General features: G+C 55.7%; 1 protein-coding gene across 1 annotated transcript in view; it reads left to right on the top strand.

The window, feature by feature from the left end:
• SREBF2 (sterol regulatory element binding transcription factor 2) overlaps positions 1 to 22,190 on the top strand; it is a 55,704-nt gene that overhangs the window by 21,831 nt on the left and 11,683 nt on the right. Inside the window, exons 2-12 of the mRNA XM_045834814.1 lie at positions 2,701 to 3,114; positions 4,077 to 4,258; positions 4,940 to 5,086; positions 6,797 to 7,018; positions 8,256 to 8,370; positions 8,582 to 8,763; positions 10,347 to 10,539; positions 11,089 to 11,270; positions 13,828 to 14,104; positions 15,580 to 15,749; positions 21,809 to 21,977. Of these exons, the coding sequence (XP_045690770.1) occupies positions 2,701 to 3,114; positions 4,077 to 4,258; positions 4,940 to 5,086; positions 6,797 to 7,018; positions 8,256 to 8,370; positions 8,582 to 8,763; positions 10,347 to 10,539; positions 11,089 to 11,270; positions 13,828 to 14,104; positions 15,580 to 15,749; positions 21,809 to 21,977 (2,253 nt within the window). The remainder of the gene's footprint in view (positions 1 to 2,700; positions 3,115 to 4,076; positions 4,259 to 4,939; positions 5,087 to 6,796; positions 7,019 to 8,255; positions 8,371 to 8,581; positions 8,764 to 10,346; positions 10,540 to 11,088; positions 11,271 to 13,827; positions 14,105 to 15,579; positions 15,750 to 21,808; positions 21,978 to 22,190) is intronic.

Below are 22,190 nucleotides of genomic sequence, written 5' to 3'. Positions count from 1 at the left end.
GAGCAGGGAACGGCAAGGAGACATTAGGGTGCTCCCATGGTGAGGGGGTGGGGGTAGCTCAGAGTTGCAGAGCAAAGCTGCACTTGGGGGTGGGCCTCCTGTGCCTTGTTTCTCTTGGCCTCATTCTTGTTGGGGAGCCCCCCTCTTCTTTGTCACGCAGACCAGATGGGGGTCCCACGGAGTCAGTGGCTTTAAAGAGCTTCCCATTACTTCTCCCTTCAAATGCTGGGTCTTAATGGGCCCTTTGTGCCAATCAGCCCAGTGCCAATCTGCCTGGCTGGAGATAACACCACTGGAGCTTGTCAAGTGTGGGTTGAAAAGGATTTATTTTTTTAATTTAAGGAGTTGTATTCCATCTGCCTACACACTCTTACCCTGCTTTGTGAACTGAGCTTTGTGACCTCTGCGAGTCACCTCGCCGCGCCAGCCAGGTCCCCCCCCACAGCAGGTTTTGGAGAGCACTCAACAGGGCGCCATAAGTGGGGCCAAGTGCCCGTGTAGTTGGTGCTCTAGAAGCAGCACTGAGAGGAACCTTTATAAAGGTCTGCCCTTCACCGAGCACTTTGCATAAATTATCTTACTAATCCTCAAAACAGAGAAGCCAAGTGAGGTTTTGTTTAAAGATTTTATTTATTTACTTATTTATAGAGAGAAGGGAAGGAAGGGAGGGAACAGAGGGAGAGAAACATCGATGTGTAGTTGCCTCTCACGCATCCCCTACTGTGGGAGGACCTGGCCGACAACCCAGGCGTGTGCCCTGCCTGGGAACGGAACCTGGTGCCCCTTGGTCCCCAGGCCGGCGCGCAACACACTGAGCCAGACCAGCCAGGGCCCAAGTGAGCATTAGGGCAGCCACTGTGGTGAGGAAACCAAGATGGGTGACTTGCCCACATTCACACAGCAGGTTAGGTGGGTGCCTTGAGACCCACCTGGTACCAAAGCCTGTGCCCACTTACCAGACCTCTGGCTTCTTTTCCCCTTTGCCCTTAGCGTTCCATGGATAAAAACAATCAGCCAGGGAGTGACTTTCTTTTGGCACAAGCAGGCTTCTGTGTCAGTTCACCAAACTCGGCATTTTATGGAATTCTGGAAAGCTCAACACATTATTAGGTTTCTCTTAGTCCTTTTCCTAAAGCTTTTTTATAATCTTGTGTTGTTGGACTTGGAATGTAGCAGCACTAAATTGTGTTTTGTTTCAATTTTGTGCTGAGTTTGAGGATATTCCTCATTTAGTCCTATATTGGGGAACTGGAATCGGTTGGTGCGAGTGGCAGTACCTGCAGCAGCCTGTCCATTTCTCCCCGCCCACGCAGCTGGCCAGGTGCACACAGAGTGGAATGGAGGTGTTGGGAGCAACGTCACCGTGCACCGCCGCTGCTGGAGACCTGGGGGGACTCGCTGCTGGAAGTTTGGGGAAGTGAAAGGAAATGGTGTTTAGGGAGATTGTTTTTGTTTTGTTTTTTATTTTGGTGAACAAATCAGAGCATCCTGTGGCCTTGGGTTTGGAGAGGGAGGTGCCACCGTTCAGGAACAAGCGGTAGCTCTTTGGGAGTATATGGGAGAGGAAAGGTGGGGGGTGATGTGGACAGTGTAGAGAATTGCAGTTCTAAAAATACTTGGGACAAAGCTGAGGCTGTAGACCCCTATTGGGGACCAGCCCTATGAGGAGGAAGGAAGGAGTCATGAGGGGTGAGTCATGGATTCGGTTGGGTTTTGGTAAACCTTTGGGAGGGTGAACCAGGGAAGAGGCCCTGGAAGCAGGCTTGAGGCCCTCTGGGCCAGGGATTCAGGGGCCCCAGGTACTTGGAGCAGGAACCGGAGTGGGCGGGGGCAGTGTATCCAGGTGGATGCGTCCTGTTGGCCCCACAGACTCCATGTCCTGGGGAAGAGGCACAGCCAGGGGAGGGCCAGAGTGGGCCCTCCAAAGCATGGAGTCCACAGCCATGTTGCTCCACCCTGACCTTCTGGCCGTGAGTGCACTGAGGGGCAGAGACCTGGCCATGTTCTCATGAGCTCTACGACCCTGGCCAGGTCATTTCCCTGTTCTAGACTTTGTAGATGGATTTTCCATCCATTCTACGCCTAAAGATCCATGACTTGGGCCAACTTCATGAGTCTTCCTGGGGGTAGCAGTGCCCAGGAATTTGCCCATCTTGGAGAGAAGACCCAGAATCTGCTTGTGGTCACAAGGGAAGTCTGTCTGGGGCGAGGGAGAGTGAGTCTGGCGCAGCTCTGCAGCCAGACCCACGTGACTCCCTCGCGCCGTGGGGAGCAGTGCTGTGACTGGAAGTGGCCTCACAGAGCAAGGTTACTGAGCTCCAAACCCTTAGGCAGTGACACCCACCTTCTGCCCCAGCGGCCCCAGTAAAATGGGACTGGCAGTATCCTCTAAAAGTAGCCTTCACCCAGCACAGAGGTGGCTCCTGATAGGCCAGATGCAGTAAGGAAGGTGGACAGAAAGGGCCCGGAGGCGGGGTCAGGAGAGAGAAGAGGAGCGAATGGATGAACTCCTGGCTCCTTTTCCCTCGGTTGGCCGTCTTCGCCCAGTTCGTAACCCCACATGAGAGGTGAGGGTTTCCTGGCCCACTTCTGCTCTGATCTTGGGAATGCTTTTCGATTTTCATGCCTCAGTTTCTAAGCACATTTGAAAGTTAAATATTTTGGATGTGAGTAAAGTGACTCCTTTTCATTTGTCCACAGAGATGCTGCAGTTTGTCAGCAATCAAGTGGGAGAGTTCCCTGACCTGTTCCCGGAGCAGCTGTGTAGCTCCTTCCCCAGTGGCGGTGGTGGCAGCGGCGGCAGCAATGGCGGGGGCAGCAGTGGCGGAGCCGGGGACCCATCGGTGCAGCGCTCCTTCAGCCAGGTCCCATTGCCTTCCTTCTCTCCCTCGGCCGCCTCCGCGCAGGCTCCAGCCCTGCAGGTCAAGGTTTCCCCCTCCTCGGTTCTCACTCCTCCGAGGGCAACTCCCGTTCTTCAGCCCCGCCCCCAGCCCCAGCCTCCAGCTCAGCTGCAGCAGCAGACGGTGATGATCACCCCGACATTCAGCACCGCGCCCCAGACGCGGATCATCCAGCAGCCTCTGATATACCAGAATGCGGCTACCAGTTTTCAAGGTGATTCAGGAGTCAGGCACCATAGTGATGGGTTATTCAAAAGTTCGTGTGCCAGTTTGCTGATGCTTCTGAGGCAGATTGCAAATAGTTCTGTCCTCTTTGGGGATGCCAGAATCTGTCGATTTGGTCCTGTCCAATGAGGTTTGGTTACTGGCAGCCAGGACAGTGGTGTGGAACAGTTCCCATTCTGCCTCTTCAAATAAATGCCTTAATATCTTTTGTGCCTCCTGCTTCAAAGAGTCCAGCAAGCAGAGTAGACACAGGGCTGTCCTGGCAACTAGAGGTGGAGGCTTAAGTAGAATTAGTCTCGAAACTTACCCAGGTACCTTACAGGAGGCTTGGCACCTGTAAGTTGAGAACTGAGCCTTCAACTTTTAACACAGGTGCTGGGTTTCCGAGTAGCAGGTCTCCGAGCAGGCCCTCGGTGTGGGGGGTGAAGGCGCGACTTTGCCTGCTGTGCTGTGCCCCGGCGCCTTCTCATCAGACACCCTCGGGCCTTGTAGGGAACCCTGGGTGGGATTAGTGTTGCTCTGACGATTCTTCTTTGGGCTTTCAGGGTTTAGGGGATGGGGGTGGGAGCATCAAGGCCAAAAGCTGAGACAGTCATCCCAAAGTGCACTTTGCGTTCGTTTCATGGGAGGCAGTGAAGCCCCAGGGACTTGTTATTCTCAACATCTGTTAACTCCCTTGCTGGGCCCAGTCATTCACTGATTAGCTTCCCTCACCTCCACCCCACACCCAGAATAATAAAATAATTCGCACTCATTCCCTCAGAAATGGATGCAGCCCTTCTGGGGTGTTCTTGTTATCTAGAGCAGCTTGTAAATGGATGCACGCACCTTCAGCAGCCATGGGTGGGGAGTCGGGGTCGTGATGAGGCACTCCATCCTCCGTTACTGCTGCGGCTGTAGTGACAGAATGCATTCCTTGTCAGCGTGACCTTTTTCTCTTCTTCTCCCAAGTCCTTCAGCCTCAAGTCCAAAGCCTAGTGACATCCTCCCAGGTGCAGCCGGTCACCATCCAGCAGCAGGTGCAGACGGTGCAGGCCCAGCGGGTGCTGACGCAGACGGCCAATGGCACCCTGCAGACCCTCGCCCCGGCCACGGTGCAGACAGTCGCCGCGCCCCAGGTGCAGCAGGTCCCGGTAGGTGGCGGGTGAGGTTTCAGGGAGGCACTGCCTGGAGCCCTCAGCGGGCCTCCTGTTGAAGATGTGGTCTGCAGACTAAGCAGGACTGCTGGAGTGTGAGGGAGCACTTACGGGGTGGGTGGGGGCGCCTGGGCCCTGCCAGGCACCAGTGAGCCTGGTGTCGAGACCTGGCTGAGGGGGCGCCTGAGGGTGTGCACTGGCACTCACGTGGACTCCGCAAATGCAGGTGTATCACTTACACAGACGGTGGATATAAAACTAGGAAGAAAGGTGCTCGAATGTTTGAAGTCATGAATCACAGTAGATGTATTTTCTTACAAAGTAATTTTTCTTTGAAAAGAAATCTCGGTTTATCATTTCTGCTTCTTAGCCAGGTTCCCCACTTTCCTGAGTTTGTTCAAAATCAGACCTCTCTCCCCACCACCACCCGCCCCAAGCCGCGCCACTCTGTCCCCGCTAGGCCACTGGCACCGCTCTCCTCGGAGCCTTTCAGCCTCGCAACCCAGGGCCCTGTTCAGCTGTGCTCTCTTTCTCCCTCTCAACCCAGAAATCAGGTTGTGTTCTCCGTTTCATGAAAAGTTCATTCTCTCTTTCCTGGAGGGTCTACGCCGTAAGAAGCTAATGCAGAATAGAAAAAGAATGCCACTTCCCTCTTCCTTTTCCTCCTTCTCCCTCCAGGTCCTGGTACAGCCTCAGATCATCAAGACAGATTCCCTTGTTTTGACCACACTGAAGACAGATGGCAGCCCGGTCATGGCCGCAGTCCAGAACCCGGCCCTCACCGCCCTCACCACCCCCATCCAGACAGCCGCCCTGCAAGTCCCGGTGAGAGCCGCCGGCCCCCTGCCCTCCCCCTCCGCCTCCCTTCAGGGCGTGCGAGGCCTCAGAGGCGTCCATAAAGCCTCTGTGCTGAGGAGCTGCAGAAGCTTTGGGGGATATGCTGGCCCCATTGCAGCTGTCACCCCCCTAGTGCTTTCCCCCCAAGGAGCACCACCGACGCGTGTTACATGGGAGTTCAGGGACTAGAGTGGGAGAGAGGAACAGCGGAGGAGCCCCAGGCTCTGGGCAGCCGCTCGGCTCGGGACCATCCGCCTCTGGATCTGCTGATGGAGGTCTGGCTTCTAAAAGACCCTAGACCTGGTAGGCAGGGAGAGGCTCCAAGGGAGGGGCACGGAAGGGCCCCATCCTTCACGTGTAGGGTTTCGGCCACTTTCGGGATCTTTAGCAAGAGAGTTCGTCAGAGCAAAAGGTGATCAAAATTTGACAGCAAGCTTTATTCATAAAAGCCAAGTGTCCGACCCAAATGTCTGGCCAAAAAGAACTATTGATGTGTATGACTACATGAGTGACCCTCAATGGAGTATGTAGAGCAAAAGGCAACTATCAAGGAAGAGCCTGTGCTAATGATTCCACTTACCCACTTACATGAAGTTCAGGAAGAGCAAAAAAGTAAGCAGTGGTGGCAGAGGTCGGCGTGGGTTACGAGAGGACAAAGGAGCAGGCGTTACTGGGGAGAGAGCTGAGGGAACTTTCTAGGGGGTACAAATGCTCTGTCTTGGTCTGGGTTATCGTACTTGCCCCCATTCTACACATACGTAAAAGTTCATTAAATTGTGTACTTAAAATGAATGTTTTTTATTATGTGCAAATTATTTCTTAGTAACTAATTGAAGTTGAGCAACTTTTTATTTGTGCATTGGTCATTTGGGTATTTGAGGCCATTTCTGGAACAAAATAAAACTAAAATTAGTGCAAATAGAGACAGAGGGGGGAAAGCAAATTTTTTAAAAGATTTTATTTATTTATTTTTAGAGAAGGAAGGGTGGGAGAAAGAGAGAGAGAGAGAAACATCAATGTGCGGTTGCTGGGGGTCATGGCCTGCAACCCAGGCATGTACCCTGACTGGGAATGGAACCTGCGACACTTTGGTTCGCAGCCCATGCTCAATCCACTGAGCTATGCCAGCCAGGGCTGGGGAAAATCAAATTTGAGGGGAGAAATGGGGGAAGCCTCTATGGTTGGCCTATTTACTTAATGAAATCGCTCTGATGAGAGTGTCACTTCTGCCCTCAAGCTTTTTGATGGCCGCATAGTATAAGGAAATGCAGTAAGTTACTTCATTGTCACGTGAGGGGGAAAATGTGTCACACTGTAGGAAGAAGTCCTTCCTAGGGCCAGAGTGATGTGGCGTGCTGCATGCAAGCTCAGTTCAGAGAGGGTCAGTGGTTCAGCGAGAAAACGGAAGTCACATGACTTGTTTCTGGATCCCCAGACCAAAGGATAAGACAATTTTACCTATATTAGTCCTAGCGAAGCGTGAGTTATGAACAGTGAGTCTGAAAGAGGCATAGGACCCGAGGTCCCGTTGCTCCTTGGACTTCTTGAGGCTTCTCGGACTTAACCCTGAAAGGGTCTCAGACCACCCAGAGCCGGGCACCAGCTGGTGCCACGTGGACAAGCCTCAGGTTTGTCCAGTGAGGTTGCTTTACTCAGACCAACCAAGGGGTAACTGCCCTGTGTCTGTGCCTGTTCTAGACCCTGGTGGGCAGCAGTGGGACCATTCTGACCACAATGCCTGTGATGATGGGGCAGGAGAAGGTGCCCATTAAGCAGGTTCCCGGGGGAGTCAAGCAGCTCGAGCCCCCCAAAGAGGGAGAAAGACGGACGACACACAACATCATTGAGAAGCGGTATCGCTCCTCCATCAATGACAAAATCATCGAGTTGAAGGACCTGGTCATGGGGACAGATGCCAAGGTAGGTGCCAAGCAAAATGGTGTTTCATGCCCTACAGTCCTCCCCCCACCTGGTCTTGCTTCAGGAATTGAGGAGTCTCCAGGCCCTGGCTGAGTGAATGCAAATTAGCTGCTTTCTTATTAAATAAAGCATTTTAGCTTTTCAAGAGTACAAAATATTAACCAGTGTAAGTGGACTGTTGTGGGTTGGGTAAGACAGTGGCCTTCCTGGACCTTTGGCTCTGTTCTGCAGTGATCACGGACCCCAGAGTCACAGGCAGAGAAACGCCTGCCACCCATGGGGGCCAGGCACACAGCTGCATGGGCCTCGAAGTCGGCCGACCGCGTCGCTGGCCTGTGTTGAAGTGTGTTCAGGGTGGCCAGTGATACATTTACCCATTAAGGAAGAGAGAAACTGGAACTGGTGTGGGATCAACAGCAAATAGAGGAAGTTGATTTTTTATATATTTCTTGTTTTTTTTTTTTAAAGATTTTATCTGTATATCCCCAGAGAGAAGGAAAGGGAGGGAGGGAAGAGAGGGAGAGAAACATCAATGTGTGGTTGCCTCTCATGCATCCCCCACCGGGGACCTGGTCTGCAACCCAGGCATGTGCCCTGCCTGGGAATCATAGCGGAGACCCTTTGGTTCGAGGGCCTGCGCTCAATCCGCTGAGCCACACCAGCCAGGGCTGGGTTTTTTATGTATTTCTGATGTTTCAGTGAATATATCTTCTTGCACACTGACACCTAAATTTTCTTTTTTACCTATTTGTTCTTCATCTCTATTTTGAGAGAAAATTTCACTTTCCTTTGTCGCCTACAAATCTGAAAGGTACCTGATATACCTTTACTTTAAGATAAACTGTCCAGCAGTGCTCTGGTTTTTTGTCATTTGTTTAAACTTTGTTTGGTGCCGGGATTATTACAGGAAGTAGTCCTATAGCTAAATTTATCACGTGTCACTGTGTGCCAGGCCAGCAGCTAAGCTCTTTCCGTGTATTATCCCCTTGAGCCCTCACTGCATGCCTGTGATTTATACCATTATCCTTATCCTCATCCTAAGGAGGAGGAAAGTGAGGTTCAGAGATGTCAGGTGCTTGTCCTGACAGCAGAGCTGATCGGTGGGAGAGCTGGCATCTGGACCTGGCGCCACCCCCTTCGGAGCCTCCTTGCTGTCACGCACGAGCCCTGGGCCTCCACTCTCCTCACTGTGCAGCCTGCACTGATGCTGCTGTGTTTTTACCCATCTCCCTCCCAGATGCACAAATCTGGCGTTTTGAGGAAGGCCATTGACTACATCAAATACTTGCAGCAGGTCAATCACAAACTGCGCCAGGAGAACATGGTGCTGAAGCTGGCGAGTCAGAAAAACAGTGAGTGTGCTCATTGAGGGAAGGGCTGTCAGGCCTGGTCTCAGGCGAAGTCCTGTGCCGGGCTCTGGGGAGGGCCCACTGATGCGCAAGAGGTGCCTCCAGGGGTGAAGCAGGAGCAGGGGCCATGCACCCCTCGCCCAGCCCCGCCCCGCCCCAGCCCAGGCAGGACTCTGGGAAACAGATCGTTTGCCAGATAGGGTTTTCTTTGCAGAGCTCCTGAAGGGCATTGACCTAGGCAGCCTGGTGGACACTGATGTGGATCTGAAAATCGACGACTTTAATCAGAATGTGCTTCTGATGTCCCCTCCGGCCTCCGATTCGGGGTCCCAGGCTGGCTTCTCTCCCTACTCCATCGACTCTGAGCCCGGAAGCCCTCTATTGGATGAGGCAAAGGTATGAACTTTTGAAATCTCCCAGCCCCTGGGTCTCCCCCATCTCTCCCAGGTCAGTAGTGGGGAGGCCACAGACAGGTGCCTCTGGTGTTCAGAGGACCCGGGCTGGGTAGGAGCAGGAACTCGGTGGAATTAGCCAGGCCTGGGACAATAAAGAGGAAGAGAAAGAGAACACTGACTCTGTGGGGGGAAATAGCAGGGGCTGTTTAACTGGTTCAACGTGGCCCCGTTGAACCGGTCTTGCTGAAAGGGCCCGTCCAAGAGGACTGAGGGCCAGATCCAGAGCGGAAACACACGGCAGCCGTCCTGCGGGCGCCAGGCATTGCTGGAGGCGCCTCCTTACTTCCCTTGCCTGTAACGGGCCTGGCAAGACCACTGTGTGAGGCTCCTCACTCAGTTTAGGGCGGAGCTGCCTCTGGGCCCTCTTCTGGAAATGACTACAGGGTGCAGTCTAACAGATAGCATTCCAACCACGGGCCTCTAATGGACCAAGGAGGCCTCCCAGCAACTGCTGTTTAATGGAATTGGTTAAAAGAGGCTCGAGCCTAATGATCTTCCTGGGCACCCGCGGGGACCACTGGGTCTGCAGTGGATCTCAGCGCTGGCGCTGTCTGACTCTGAGTGCGCCAGCTTCCCTTCCAGTGTACGCTTTTGGCCAGACTGTTTGTGGTATCACACACTTAGTTTTACTAAGGAAGCTTAGTGAATTTTTCTCAAATATTTTATAAATGTGATTCTGTTTGATAACAAAAGGCCATATGACATATGCATCAAATTAGCTAGGCCTCAACAGCATAAGAAATTGTTTTTTTACGGTGCTGAACACCAACATGGCACTTTATTGTTTCATAAGAAATTTTTGAATGATTTTAAAACACTGGAAAGGAGGGGCATGGTTCGTGCATGCTGGGAGTCGGGGGAGATGCAACCCAGCCTCCCTCCCCCTGTGGGGCTCCCGGGTGGGCAAGGCCTCTGCCTCCAGTTCTCCCTCTGTAAAGTGGGGAGGGGAAAAGGCAGGATTATGGTTTTAAAACAGGCAAGCCCCTCTATATAGATACATGCTGAAGTATGGTCTTTAGTCAACTCTGTTGAGGCCTAATTTATGTGTAATAAAGTGCTCCTGTTTTGCAGTATCGTACAGTTTTATCACATGCACATTAATGTAACTACTGCTATAGTGAAGATACAGAGCATTTTCCTCACCCGCGAAGCTCCCTTGCACACCTGTGCAGGTGGTGTACACACCCCTGTCGAGCCTCAGGCCGCCACTCCGCTGCTCACTGGGCCGGCCTTGCCTGGGGTGGCATCACACGGGAGTAGCCGCGCCTGCGCCCTGCCGGGGTGGAGCCCTGCCAGGAAGGCGCAGCCTGTCCGCCTCTGGTCCTCAACGTGTGTTCTTTCCCAGGCGGCAGGAGGGCGAGGGCTGCAGGGCTTGAGTGGCAGTTTCCTCCTGGCTCCGCTGCTGTCTGGCTCAGTGGTCTTCAGTTTCCACGTCACAGTCTGATTCTGAGCTGTGTAAAAGTAAGATGTTATGGAAACCCACGCAGCATTCGTTCACTCTAACCTCATGGCCCTGTGTTGAAGGTCAAAGATGAGCCGGACTCTCCTCCCATAGCGCTGGGCATGGTGGACCGCTCCCGGATCCTGCTGTGTGTCCTCACCTTCCTGTGCTTGTCCTTTAACCCCCTGACCGCCCTGCTGCAGTGGGGAGGGTCCCGAGACCCAGACCAGCACCCGTACTCGGGCTCCGGCCGCAGCATGCTGTCACTGGAGTCAGGTGGGTAGACGAGTCCTCGTGCCACCCACACGGGTGGCTTGCCATGGGAGAGGCCGGCCCTGTGTGCAGACTGCGTGGCTTGTCCACCAGGCCCCAGAGGGCTTTGGCAGTCACCCTGGCCTGCTTGCTTTTGACAGGGACCGGCATAAGTCGCATTTTGGAAGTAACAGAGCAAACCGAAGTTTAGTCAGAAAGAGCACAATAATCCAAGAACCTGCGCTGCTGTAATTCCCCGGGGTGGGGGCGGGGGCTGTTTTCACCTGAGTCCTAGAACCTGTGGCCTGACCCCCTTGGCTAACAAAGATTTTCTGTGGCACTTGGCTCCGTAGTGACAAGGGTTGTAGGGTTCCTATTTAGAGTCCAGAATTGTCTCAGGCTCTCCTGCAGTGTGGGTTATTCCTGTCCTAAGCATTTAGACATCGTTAGTAAACGAGGCGATCTTGTTACGCACCCTTTCTTCTGCAAATGGATTGGTAGGCTCTTCCCTGTCACAGTGCTAGGGGTCGGGCAGGTGCCCTCCTCTCAGGCTGACCGGGAGCTGCTCTGTAGGTGCTGGGGGCTGGTTTGACTGGATGATGCCAACGCTCCTCCTGTGGCTGGTGAACGGCGTGATTGTCCTGAGCGTCTTCGTGAAGCTGCTGGTCCACGGGGAGCCGGTGATCCGGCCACACTCGCGCTCCTCGGTCACCTTCTGGAGGCACCGGAAGCAGGCGGACTTGGACCTCGCCCGGGTGAGCTCCCGTTCACCTCTCCCCCTCCTCCCCCCCCCGCCCAGGGTCAGCCGGCAACTCAGCAAGTTGTGTTAAGCACCCCAGCGAATAAAGTCCTGTGGTGGGTGCTTGCAGGGGCAAGCAGGGTTTGCGAGGAGGGAGGGACCCTGCCCCCAGACTCTGCCAGGGCGGGCAGTGGAGCAGAGGCACCTGAGCGTAAATGGCTCCGTGCACGTGGGGTGACAGAGGAAGGCTGAGGTGCTGCGGGAGCGTGGGGACGGGAGACGTTCTGGCCGAGGGAACCTGGGGCTTGGCGGAGTGGTCAGGGGGCAGGGAGGACCTGCCACGCGGAGCGAAAGGCGTGAACACATGGGCAGTTGGGGAGCGGCGAGTGGACGGGTGTGCCTGGAGCGTGGGGACCATCGGGAGAGAGTGGGGCTGAGGCTGCCGGCGGCGTCGCTGGGGCCCAAACGGAGAGGGCTCTGACTGGAAACCGACTGGGGGCTTTTTTCCCAATTCTTTGGAGAGCCAGGAAGATTTTTGAGCAGGAAAATTAGCTGGAAGTTTTCTTTTGAAACCAACAAGACAGTTTACGGGTCGGGTTCTGGAGCAGCTCGGCCCTGAAGGAAGGGTTGAACGTCCCTGTCTCAGGAGGCGCAAGAACCAGAACACCCTGCTGCAGCGGAGAGACACGGGCCCGGGCCCCCCTCCCGAAGCAGCCTGGGCCCGCCGGCACCGTGCCCGGGCCTGGCTCCTGCAGCGTAGGTGCACTTGTCGGGGCCCGCCTGGAGTGGGGCTGCTCCCAGGGAACAGAACCCCAGGACACATATCCTGCAGGCAGGTTTCGGTCCATGTTTATAGAGTGTGGTTCTGGAGAGAGGCCAAAAAATGCACGGGAGCCGGTGGGGAAGGTGGCGAGGACCTGGAATTAGAAGGCATGTCAAGGAAGACCTGAGACGTAAAATGGAAAGAAAGTGACCATGACATTGGCTCAAAGATAGGAGCCTGGAACATGTGGACTCTGTCTAAGCCACGGTGTTTGGAAGTGCGGAGAGAGGGCCCTGTACCGTGAGACGCCACCAGACAGCAGGCCGTGGGGGCTGGGGAGGGCCGGGGCCAGAGTGTGCTGGAAGCTCTGCACCTGTGGGGGCGGGGGCTGCCTGGGCAGAGTTGGATTAGAGAGTTGGGAGAGGCAAGAGCCAAAGGTTGAGCCCTGGGAACAGCCAACCTTCCTGGACAGGAAAGATGGGAGGAGCTGTGGGTACAAAAGAAGGCCACCTCCTTTGGAATCTGTAAATACAGGTGCTTCTCCTGGCTGGAAAGATGCCACCACCACTGTAGAGGTTGTCCCTCTGAGTATGTTGTCACCCGCTCTCCCCTTGTAATAATCCGCTTTCCTGTAATGATACGGGAAGACCAGAACAGATGTCATCCTCGCTGTATGATGTGGGGAAGGAGAGGGAAGATTACTTCCAGTTTCCCCAGGTGGTGGCCGGAGTCTCTGAACCCTCAGTGATGAGAGAAACAGAGAAAGAAGGCTTCAGTACAGGGCCATAGGCTCTCTCAGGCCGGTGGAATAGTTCATCCACATCCTCGGTTAGAATAGTGTGTTGTGTGTTTGCTAAAGCTGCTTCCCGGACTTCAGCAGGCATCAGAATCACATGAAGGCTTGGGGGGGTGGGGGTTAGACTCTGTAGGCCCAGGAATGTGGGAGTGGTACATCAAGAATTTGCATTTCTGTGCTGGTGGGTGTAGCTCAGTGGATTGAATGCGGTCTGCAAACCAAAAGATAGCTGGTTCGATTCCCAGTCAGGGCACATGCCTGGGTTGCAGGCCAGGTCCCGGTGCAGGGTGTGTGAGAGGCAACCCACACACTGATATTTCTCTCCCTCTCTTTCTCCCCCCCTTCCCCCCTCTCTAAAAATAAATAAATAAAACCTTTAAAAAAAGAATTTGCATTTCTAACAGATCCCAGGGGCTGATGCTGCGGTCACCCCCAGGGACCACACTTTGAGATCCTAAAAGGTCGCATAAGTTATCTAAATGTATGTTATCATTTTATGTATAAAAGCTACTGTGGGAAACTGAAGAGTATTTGCTCAGAGATAAAACACAGTTAATCCCAACTTAGTAAAAAGGCTGGGAGAAAATATATTAAAATGCCAGTAGTCCTTGCTATGGGATAAGATAACAGTGATTTCCTTCTTTTCATGGCTTTCTGAATTCTCCCAGATTTTCTTCAGGGAGCATGTATTACTCTGATGATCTGGAAAATGAAGGGAGAGGGGGAAAATTTTTCTAAAGCTTTTATTCATTTATTCCCAGACAGAGGGGAAGGGAAGGAGAAAGGGGGGAGAGAAACATCAATGTGTGGCTGCCTCCTACACATCCTGCACTGGGGACCTGGCCCACAACCCAGGCGTGCACCCTGGCTGGGAGTCGAACCTGTAACCCCTTGGCTCTCAGACCAGTGCTCAATCCACTTAGCTACACCAACCAGGGCAAGGAAAAGTTTTCATTGAAACGTAAAAAGGCCACGGCAAGGCCAGTGAGCATCACACCTTCTGCTGTTTTCTAGGGGGATTTTGCGGCTGCTGCCGCCAACCTACAAACTTGCCTGTCAGTGCTGGGCCGGGCACTGCCCACCTCCCGCCTGGACCTGGCCTGCAGCCTCTCCTGGAACGTGATCCGCTACAGCCTGCAGAAGCTGCGCCTGGTGCGCTGGCTGCTCAAGAAGGTCTTCCGGTGCCGGCGGGCCACCCCGGCCACCACGGCGGGCTTTGAGGACGAAGCCAAGGCCAGCGCCCGGGATGCAGCCCTGGCCTATCACAGGCTGCACCAGCTGCACATCACAGGTGAGAGGCGCCGCCGCTGCCCGCTGCCTCGAGGTGCCCCGAGCCGCCTTCCCACCCCAGCTTGGTTTGCCAGTTCTCTGCCGCATCCGTGGCTGTCGGGGTGGCTTGTGACCGCAGTTCATCGGTTTGAGGCGCACACGAATGTTCCCATTATCGTCTCTACACCTGGGCTGATCCTCTACACAGTGGCGTGCCGTGGGCGCGTCGGCAGTGTTTCTTCCTCAATGGCACTTACATTAATCATGACACTTAAAATTGTTGACATCTTAGATCCAGTGGAACATGACAGTTTATTTCATTCAGCAAACTCCTGCTCTGACAGAGGCAGACAGGTCAGCAAGTGGGTTGCAGTTCGGTGTGGTGGACGGGGCAGAAGGACCAGGCTCGCCCGGGGGTGGGTACCTGTTGGGGGAGGTTTCACGAAAGGCTTTCTGGAAAGTCTTGGCTTTGCACGGAAGGGTGCGCAGCCTCCACCGGTTCTGCCGTGCGGTGTGCGTGGCACTGACTGGGGGGACAGAGGCAGCTAACACGTGGCTCCCGCACTGCCCTCCACCCTCCCTGCCTCAGAGGAGACAGCCTGGGGGCACCTCCAGGGAGATGGGCGCCTCCCACCCGTGCAGCATGAAGCGTGGGGGTGCGGTCTCCCTCCTCTGACGAGAAGACCAGGGAGCTGGAGTGGCCCCGTGGGGAGAATGCAGCGCTGGGTCAGGTTGCGAGGCCTGGCCTGGCCCCTGCCTGGACCTCTGGCATGGGCCCACCCTGAGGCTCAGCTTCATCCCTTAGCAAAGGGAGGCGACCGCGTACCCTGGCCACCTCCCCGTCCTGTAGTGAGGACCGAAGCGAGCAACAGGCTGAAAGCCTGAGAGCCTCGATGGGCCGCCGCGCCTCTGTGAGGTCCCTTCTGCCTGGTGTCGGGGCCACCTCGGGTGGGCTGTGCCACCCTCATGTGGGAGGGGGCGTGAGCCTCTCCCGCCCTCCAGCTGCTAACCCAAGACACGTGTGGCCGTGGCTGTCATTGCTCGGTGCTGTGCCACTCCCTCCTCCAAGGGGGTGCGTGGTTATATGCTGTGCTGGGGTCTGTTAAGGGAAAATAAATACAAGTCAGGCTGTTTAAAATGTCTTCATCACCACCCTTGCCAAGTTTAGAGACACGGTTCTGTCTCAGCAGACCGCTGCTGTGGTGGTGACACTGTTTTGGGAACTGCTACGGTGTGCGCCTCTGAGCCCGCTGTGGGCCTGTCCTCACGGCCCTCCCGCTCAGACACGTGCCCTGGCCCGCCTTTTCTCCGGCCCCTCTGCGAGGTGGGAAGGAGCACGTGGCTACCGAGCTGCGGGGCCCGGCGCCCCGTCCAGGACCGTGTGGTCACCGTCCAGGCGCTGTCTCGCATGGCTCCGCTGGCACCCTGGCTGTGCTGGAGAAAGCGGGGGAAGCCTGGGGCTGGGGAGCGTGTCAACACCAGCATCTGCCCCCACAGGGAAGCTCCCCGCGGGATCTGCCTGTTCGGACGTCCACATGGCTCTGTGCGCCGTGAACCTGGCCGAGTGCGCGGAGGAGAAGATCCCGCCAAGCACGCTGGCGGAGATCCACCTGACGGCCGCCGTGGGGCTGCGCACCCGGTGCGGAGGCCGGCTGGGCTTCCTGGCGGTAAGTCCCCTCGGCCCCTCCTGCGGCGCTGCCCGCCTGGGGGGCACGCGTGCGCTCCGTGGGTCCTTCGGGCGCTCAGGGCGGTCCAGCAGGCTGGCGCGCACCCGCCGCGGCGCTCACCAGCGGAAGCAGGGCGCGTTGGTGCTCTGGGATGAGATCCGCTCGGTGACACACACAGTGACCCGTACTCGAAGGTCAACAGGGACTCTTCTGCTCTTGAGCGGTGATAAAAATTCCTGGAATCTTCTGGTTGTGTCCCCTGGTTCACTTATTTGCTTAAAGAGTTATTCATTGGGCACCTTGTGTTGGTCGCGTCGCGTGGATCCAGAAATAGCGTAGAAGGTGTCTGCAGCGAGCCGGGCAGACCAGGGCGGGCGCTGTGGTCACCAGGAGCCTCCAGGGCGCCTGGTGTGGAGCCAGCCCGGGAGGCCGCAGAGGTGGTTCGCGAGCCCTGTCACCTGCTGGTTCGCAGGCAGGCTCTCGCCGCAGCAGAGACGGGTGGGTTTTATTCAGCGCCTGCTTTGGGAGGCTGCCACGTACCTCAGCCGTGTCCATCACGTCTCCGTTTGCTTTCGTGTATCGGTAATGGCACTGAGGAGCTGAGCGTGAATGGGAACGTGCCCCGTGGTGACGGGGGTGTTTCCTGAAGTGGATCACAGTAATCTAGGTGACAGTGGGTGTGCCTCGACCCGGTTCCCATGACGCTAGATAAAACACTCGTTCGGCAAACATGACCGTGGGCCAGGCACTTCTCAGAGTGGAAGTGCAGCAGCGAGCAGGACATTTGCCCTGTCCTGGAGGAGCGACAGCCTGGCAGGAAGTCCAGACAAGGAGCAGGCCTTCAGGTTGGCAGGATGAGCGTGAGGTGGGGTCCACCCAGCTGCCCAGAGAGCACATGGGGTCCTGACCCGGTCCTGGGGCAGACGGGGGGCTCTCAGGGCGCGGTGACCCCAGGCTGAGAGCAGGCGGTTGGCCAGGCTGCTCCTCTGTTCCATTCGTTTGTCCCGGTGCTCGGGGCCGCTGTCCTCACACTGCGGCTCCTCTGCCCCCAGAAGGTACGTTGAAGACATTAATTTTATTGAAACCCGGTGCACATAGAGAAAAGTGCACACGTTTACAGCTTGATGAATTTTCTCAGAGTGAGCTCCCCGTGTAACCACCAAGCAGATCAAGAAGCAGAAGGTTCCCGTCACCCCAGAGACCTCCCACGGCATTTCCGCACTCACCCTGCCCCCTACACAGGTAGCCGTCATCCTGAGTCCTGTCACCGCAGTTTGATCTGCCTGTTGTTTATTGTTCCTGTAAACTTTTTATTGCAGTGCAATGTGCACGTGGGAAAGTACACACATTGTAAGGACACAGTTCAGTGACTTCACAGGGGACACGCCCATATAACCAGCAGACACAGCAAGAGAGAGAAAGCAGCCAGGACCCCAGAAGCCTCCTGTGGGCCCCCTTGCAGTCAGCAAACTGCCCCTCCCCCGGGCTCTCCAGCCAGAGTAACCAGCGCCCTGAGCCCCGGGCCTGGGCGCCCTGTCCTGAAGCGACAGAGGCAGAGGCACGGAGCGTGTTCTGTGGGCACCAGGTGGCTTCTGCCCGGGGTCCTGTGCAGTCGCAGAAGGTCCGTCCTCGTGGCCCCGTAGCGTCCCACTGTAGGACGACTCTCGTAGACGGACGGACGGACGTCTGCCTGGATCATTCCTGCTCTGGGTCGTTGTGAGCGGTGAGCGAATGTTCCAGTTCACCTCTCAGTGAATACACATGTGACTGGCTGCATTTCTAGGAACGGCATCGCTGGGTCAGAGGTTCCGCGGAGTAAACACTGCCCAGCAGTTTGCCGAAGCGGTGGTGCTGACTTCCACTCCGTGAGCAGTGTAGGAGTTTGGTGGTCCTCCTGCGTCCTCACGAAACACGCGAGTGGGCCAGTTTTGTTTTGTTAGCCCTGCTGCTGGTGTCTCACTGTGGTTTTTATTTGCATTTCCCAGGTGACAAATAATGTTCAGCACCTTTGCATTGGCCATTCAGATGGTGTGTTGACTATTTGGGTAGACTTTTTGTGAAAACCCTGGCCAGGCCTTTTACCTGTTGTTTATCCGGGGCTCCTGTCCTTCTACGGCCCGAGGAGGCCTTTTCTAATCTGGCTGTGACCCCATGACGGGTGCGTGCCTCGCTTCCGTCCTCCCCACTCCCCGGGGGCATGCTGTCCTCTCCCTCAATGCGGCAGTGGGTGAGCAGTTTCTTAACGTTCGTGAACTCCAGGTTATTAGTCTTTACCTTTACAGGTAGATGTTGTATGTCCTGTTTTCATAAATCTGTCCTGCCTCCAAGTCCCAAAGAGAGTCTCCTGTACTATCTGTTGGGCGCTTTATTCTGCGCTTCCACACAGGGGCCCACAGTCCACCTGGAACTGATGTTTGTGTGCGTTGGCGGTAGGGGTGCAAGGTCTACTTTTCTGCCCATGTGGGTATGTCGCTGCCCCAGACTGTCCTCCTGTTACCACTTTGTGTCCTGCTGAGCCCTGCCGCTTGCTCCTCCAGGACCACCCACTGGGCAGGTGCTGTGCAGCCTGCAGGAAATGCCCCACGCCCCTGCGGGGTGGGGGGAGCTGTGGACGCTGGTGGTTTCCGGGAACGCCGATTCTCCCCTCTCCCCTGCCCTTTCAGGGTTCTGGCTCCGTGCTCCCGGGGTCCCTGCAAGTCTGCAGAAGATTACAGGATGAGTTTTGGGGAGGGGCTGAATGTGCCTCACTTGTTTTTCTGTTATTCACTGTTGGGGGGTGCCCGTTGCGCGTACAATTTGCGTGCGTCTCTGGGAGGTTGTCGGCTTAGGTTGGTCCCATTCATTCACAGTTCTGGCATCGCCATGCGTTTGCCGTCAGGGCTTGGCATTAAGTGGTTTTCTTCGTTCAGATTTGAAGAAAGTAGAATAAATGAAGTGACTATCCTTTCCCACTGCACCAATGCGACTTTTCCCTAACCCAGGCGTCCTCGTACGGCGGGTCTGCGTCTGGGCTCTCGAGTCTGCCCCGGTGCCCTCACGCCACACGCCCGCAGGGGCTGAATCCTTTCATGTGTCTCGATGCCTGGAAATGTTCCTCCTCTGGCTTCCGTGCCAGTGTTTCCTCTTCACCCTCCCGTATAAATTTTGAGATCATCTCGTCATCCCAAAAATTCCACCAGGGTTTCCATCCTCCTTTTTGCTGAGACGCAGCTGTCCTTTGACGGGAATTAGCGAGCCCACATGTGAGAGACACGTGTGTGGCCGCTGAGGCTCGGGAACGTGGTTCCCCCGAAACCGCCCCTGCCCGTGCGCTCCCGTGCCCACCGCCGAAAGTGTCTGGTGCACCTCAGCAGCAGCGGACAGCATGGTACGCCCTCTTCAGGACTTCCTCCCTGCACACGCTGACGCACACACATTATACTTGATGGAACGTGATCGTACCAAAAACCCTGTTTTGCTTCTTTGAACCTGATGGTTGAGTCTTGGGCCTCTCCCTCCGTCAGCTCGTTATCCCACACAGGCACCTGGTACTGCGAGCGCGTGCTTGTACCATCGTTGGCTGAGCCGTTTCTGCTGGCGATCGTGGCCAGCCGTGGCAGGGAGCACCCTCCCACACGGTCTTCACCCACTTCGGGTGACTCTCCAGGAAGCGGAGGTGCTGGTCACGGTGCAAACGTTGGGACGTGAGTGGTATGGACGTCTGGCAGCTTTCTGTCAGGTGGCGGAGGAGAGGTCCTGACCTGTAGGGGAGTAAGTGCCCCTTCCATCTGCTTGCTTCTCTCGGGAAGGGACAGATGAAGAGGCCCAGACAGTACTGTCTAAAAGAGGGAGAGGCTTTGATCTCAGCCGAGTATATTTAGCTAGCCAGGGAGTCAGGCTCTGGGGCGCCCACGCGCCTCTAGGAGCGGATTAGGCCAAGGTTCCCTGTCTTTTTCGTTCCCGGCACCCTTTGTGTCTCAGTCCGTTTTTCATGGTTTGCCTGGAGTAAAAGAAACACCTAACAGTTCTGTCTGTTAGGTAGGTACAAGTATCTTAATAGATACCTATGTCTCCACAATTTAATAGCTACTAAAAAGTAATACACAAAATTGAAGGGAGAGATTATTTCACTGTTAACTGTAGTTACCTACGAATGGGATATGTGTGCCTTCTCAAACTTTGCGGTCAGGGTGGACACCACCACCTTCATTTTTTGTTGCACATCGATTTCCACGCAGCACTTGCTGGGCGTTACAACCTCCGCAAACTCAGCTTCACGGCGATGTGCCATCATCCAAAGGAAGGTCTTTGAGACCTCTTTGAGACTGAACTACCTCCATCAAGTAGTTTACGTGGTACCTGACTTCTATTGAGGATTGCCGTGTTTACCTCAAAGACGTAACCTCCGGCGGCGCCCCTGCAAGCTCACTGTAGTGCTGTGGGCGCTGTGGCACACTCTTTGAGAACCGGAAGGTCAGGCGGTGTGGGAGGGCCCAGCCTGGAGTTAGGATAGGCCGGAGGGTGCGTGGCGGCCCTCAGGATCTAAACCCTGCTGAGTGTCCCGCCTCAGCCACTGGATCCGGCAGTTAGCGGATGAGTTACAGGGGAGGGTCTCCTGGGCCTCGGCTCGGGGGAACTCTGGTGTCTGTAAAATTCTGGGAGATCGTCATGGGGTGGTAGTGCCAAGAAAATTAAAAGAGCATCGGAAGTTATTTTCTCAATTTCCCTTCTAGAAGCCATACTGTGGGTGACTATTCATGGATTTATATTTCTTATTAATTCACACCACTAAACTCAAACTTTTCCTGCCATACCCCCAACTGAGATTTGTTATAACTAAGATTTTTCTTTTTCTTTTTAAAGAATTCAGCATAGAAATGTATTTTAACGTAATGATTTTCTAAATGGCTTCTCTGGGTTCCTCTTTCAGTACAACCCAAACGGGCTCTGTGTCTGCCTCTGGTGCTGGGTCACATTCAGGCCAGGGGCCCTCAGCCTCCCCCGTAGCGGCCACCAGGCAGGTGCCCTCTGGAGAGTTTGGGAGAGTTGGAGCGTTTCCAGCTGTTAGAAGGCTCTCCGGCTCCCGGGGCCCCGGAGTTGCCGCCGGCCACCCCAGCCTCCGCCTGGGCTGGCTGCTGCTCTGAGCGCTGCCCTCGTGAGCCCGGTTCAGCAGGTGCTCTCCTGAGGGTCAGGAGGAGGTCGTGGGACCCCTTTGCCTTTGCCCTGCAGGACCCTTTTGCAGGCATGGGGGCCGGCAAAGAGGAGGAAGGGCCGCTGGTGCCCCTGGCCCGTGGGGAGAGGTTTAAGCGAAACGTCCCGCTGGCCCCGCGAGCACTGTGATGATGTCAGTGCGTCTGGAGAGCAGTTTGGCCGGGTCGTTTCCTCTCGGGTTCAGGGTTCGGGCGGCTGCCTCCAGACTCCCACAGAGAGAAGCAGCCCTCTCGGTCCGGGATCCTTCAGTGGGTGGCACTTCGGTGGTGCCATTTCCGATCCTGGCATTCAAGTCTCCTGGAGCCGTTACATTAGCTGATGGCTCCTGAGAGCCCAGGAAAGGTCAGCACCATCAGACTGAGCCTCACTCGGAGACAGCGCCCCTTGGGGTGGAGGCCAGGGTAGACGTGACCATGGTGGGTCCCTCCGCTGGGCTTCTGAGTGCCCTGTGCCTCGTGCTCCTCCCCCACACCCTTCTCTGCCCAACTCTTTCAAGTTGGCCTGTACCCGGTGGTGTTACATGTTAGAAAGCACGGATTTAGAATGAAGATGCCCTCAGTCAGAACGCGTCAGAACTTCTGAAAACGTGAATGGACAGCATTGTCCCTGTGGTCCTTGCTCCCGGGGCCCAAACGCATGTTACCCTGCAGGCAGAGGAGGGGCCTGGTGCTGGCTCATTGAACTGCCCGGCACAGCGGCTTTCAAAGTCTCTCTTGGCCTTTCCTTGCAGGCTGGCCACTGGGCCGCTTGTCCTGGCTTCGGTGGTGGCATTTACTCTCAGGCACTCGAGGGTCCCAGCCCTCCCGCTGATCTCCTGTCCCCAGCCTACTGCTGCCCCAGGGTCACCTGTGCCTCTTGTCCTTCCACAGAGCTACTTCCTCAGTCGAGCCCAGAGTCTGTGCGGCCCCGAGCGCAGCGCCGTCCCTGACTCGCTGCGCTGGCTCTGCCACCCCCTGGGCCAGAAGTTTTTCATGGAGCGGAGCTGGTCAGTGAAGTCGGCTGCCAAGGAGAGTCTGTACTGTGCCCAGAGGAGCCCAGGTGAGAGCACCTTGCAGCCATTGTGCTCGGGGGAGCCGCGAGCACCACCAGGACAGCAGGGTGACTGCGCCCCGACACGTGGAGACCCGGACGTCTCAGTCTGGTTTCTCCTGAAGCTCGGGGGCTCCTGAGCCTGATCAGCAGCTGCGCTGCGTCTGTGGCTCAACTTCCTCTGGCGTTCAAAGCCTTGCATCGGTCAGACTGTCCTCTCGT

This window comes from Phyllostomus hastatus, unplaced genomic scaffold (assembly GCF_019186645.2).
Source record: "Phyllostomus hastatus isolate PE091 unplaced genomic scaffold, TTU_PhHast_1.1 phas_contig_198, whole genome shotgun sequence".
Lineage (NCBI taxonomy): Eukaryota > Metazoa > Chordata > Mammalia > Chiroptera > Phyllostomidae > Phyllostomus > Phyllostomus hastatus.
The sequence above is the reverse complement of the archived record's forward strand: the minus strand, read 5'-3'. Positions and strand labels throughout refer to the sequence as shown.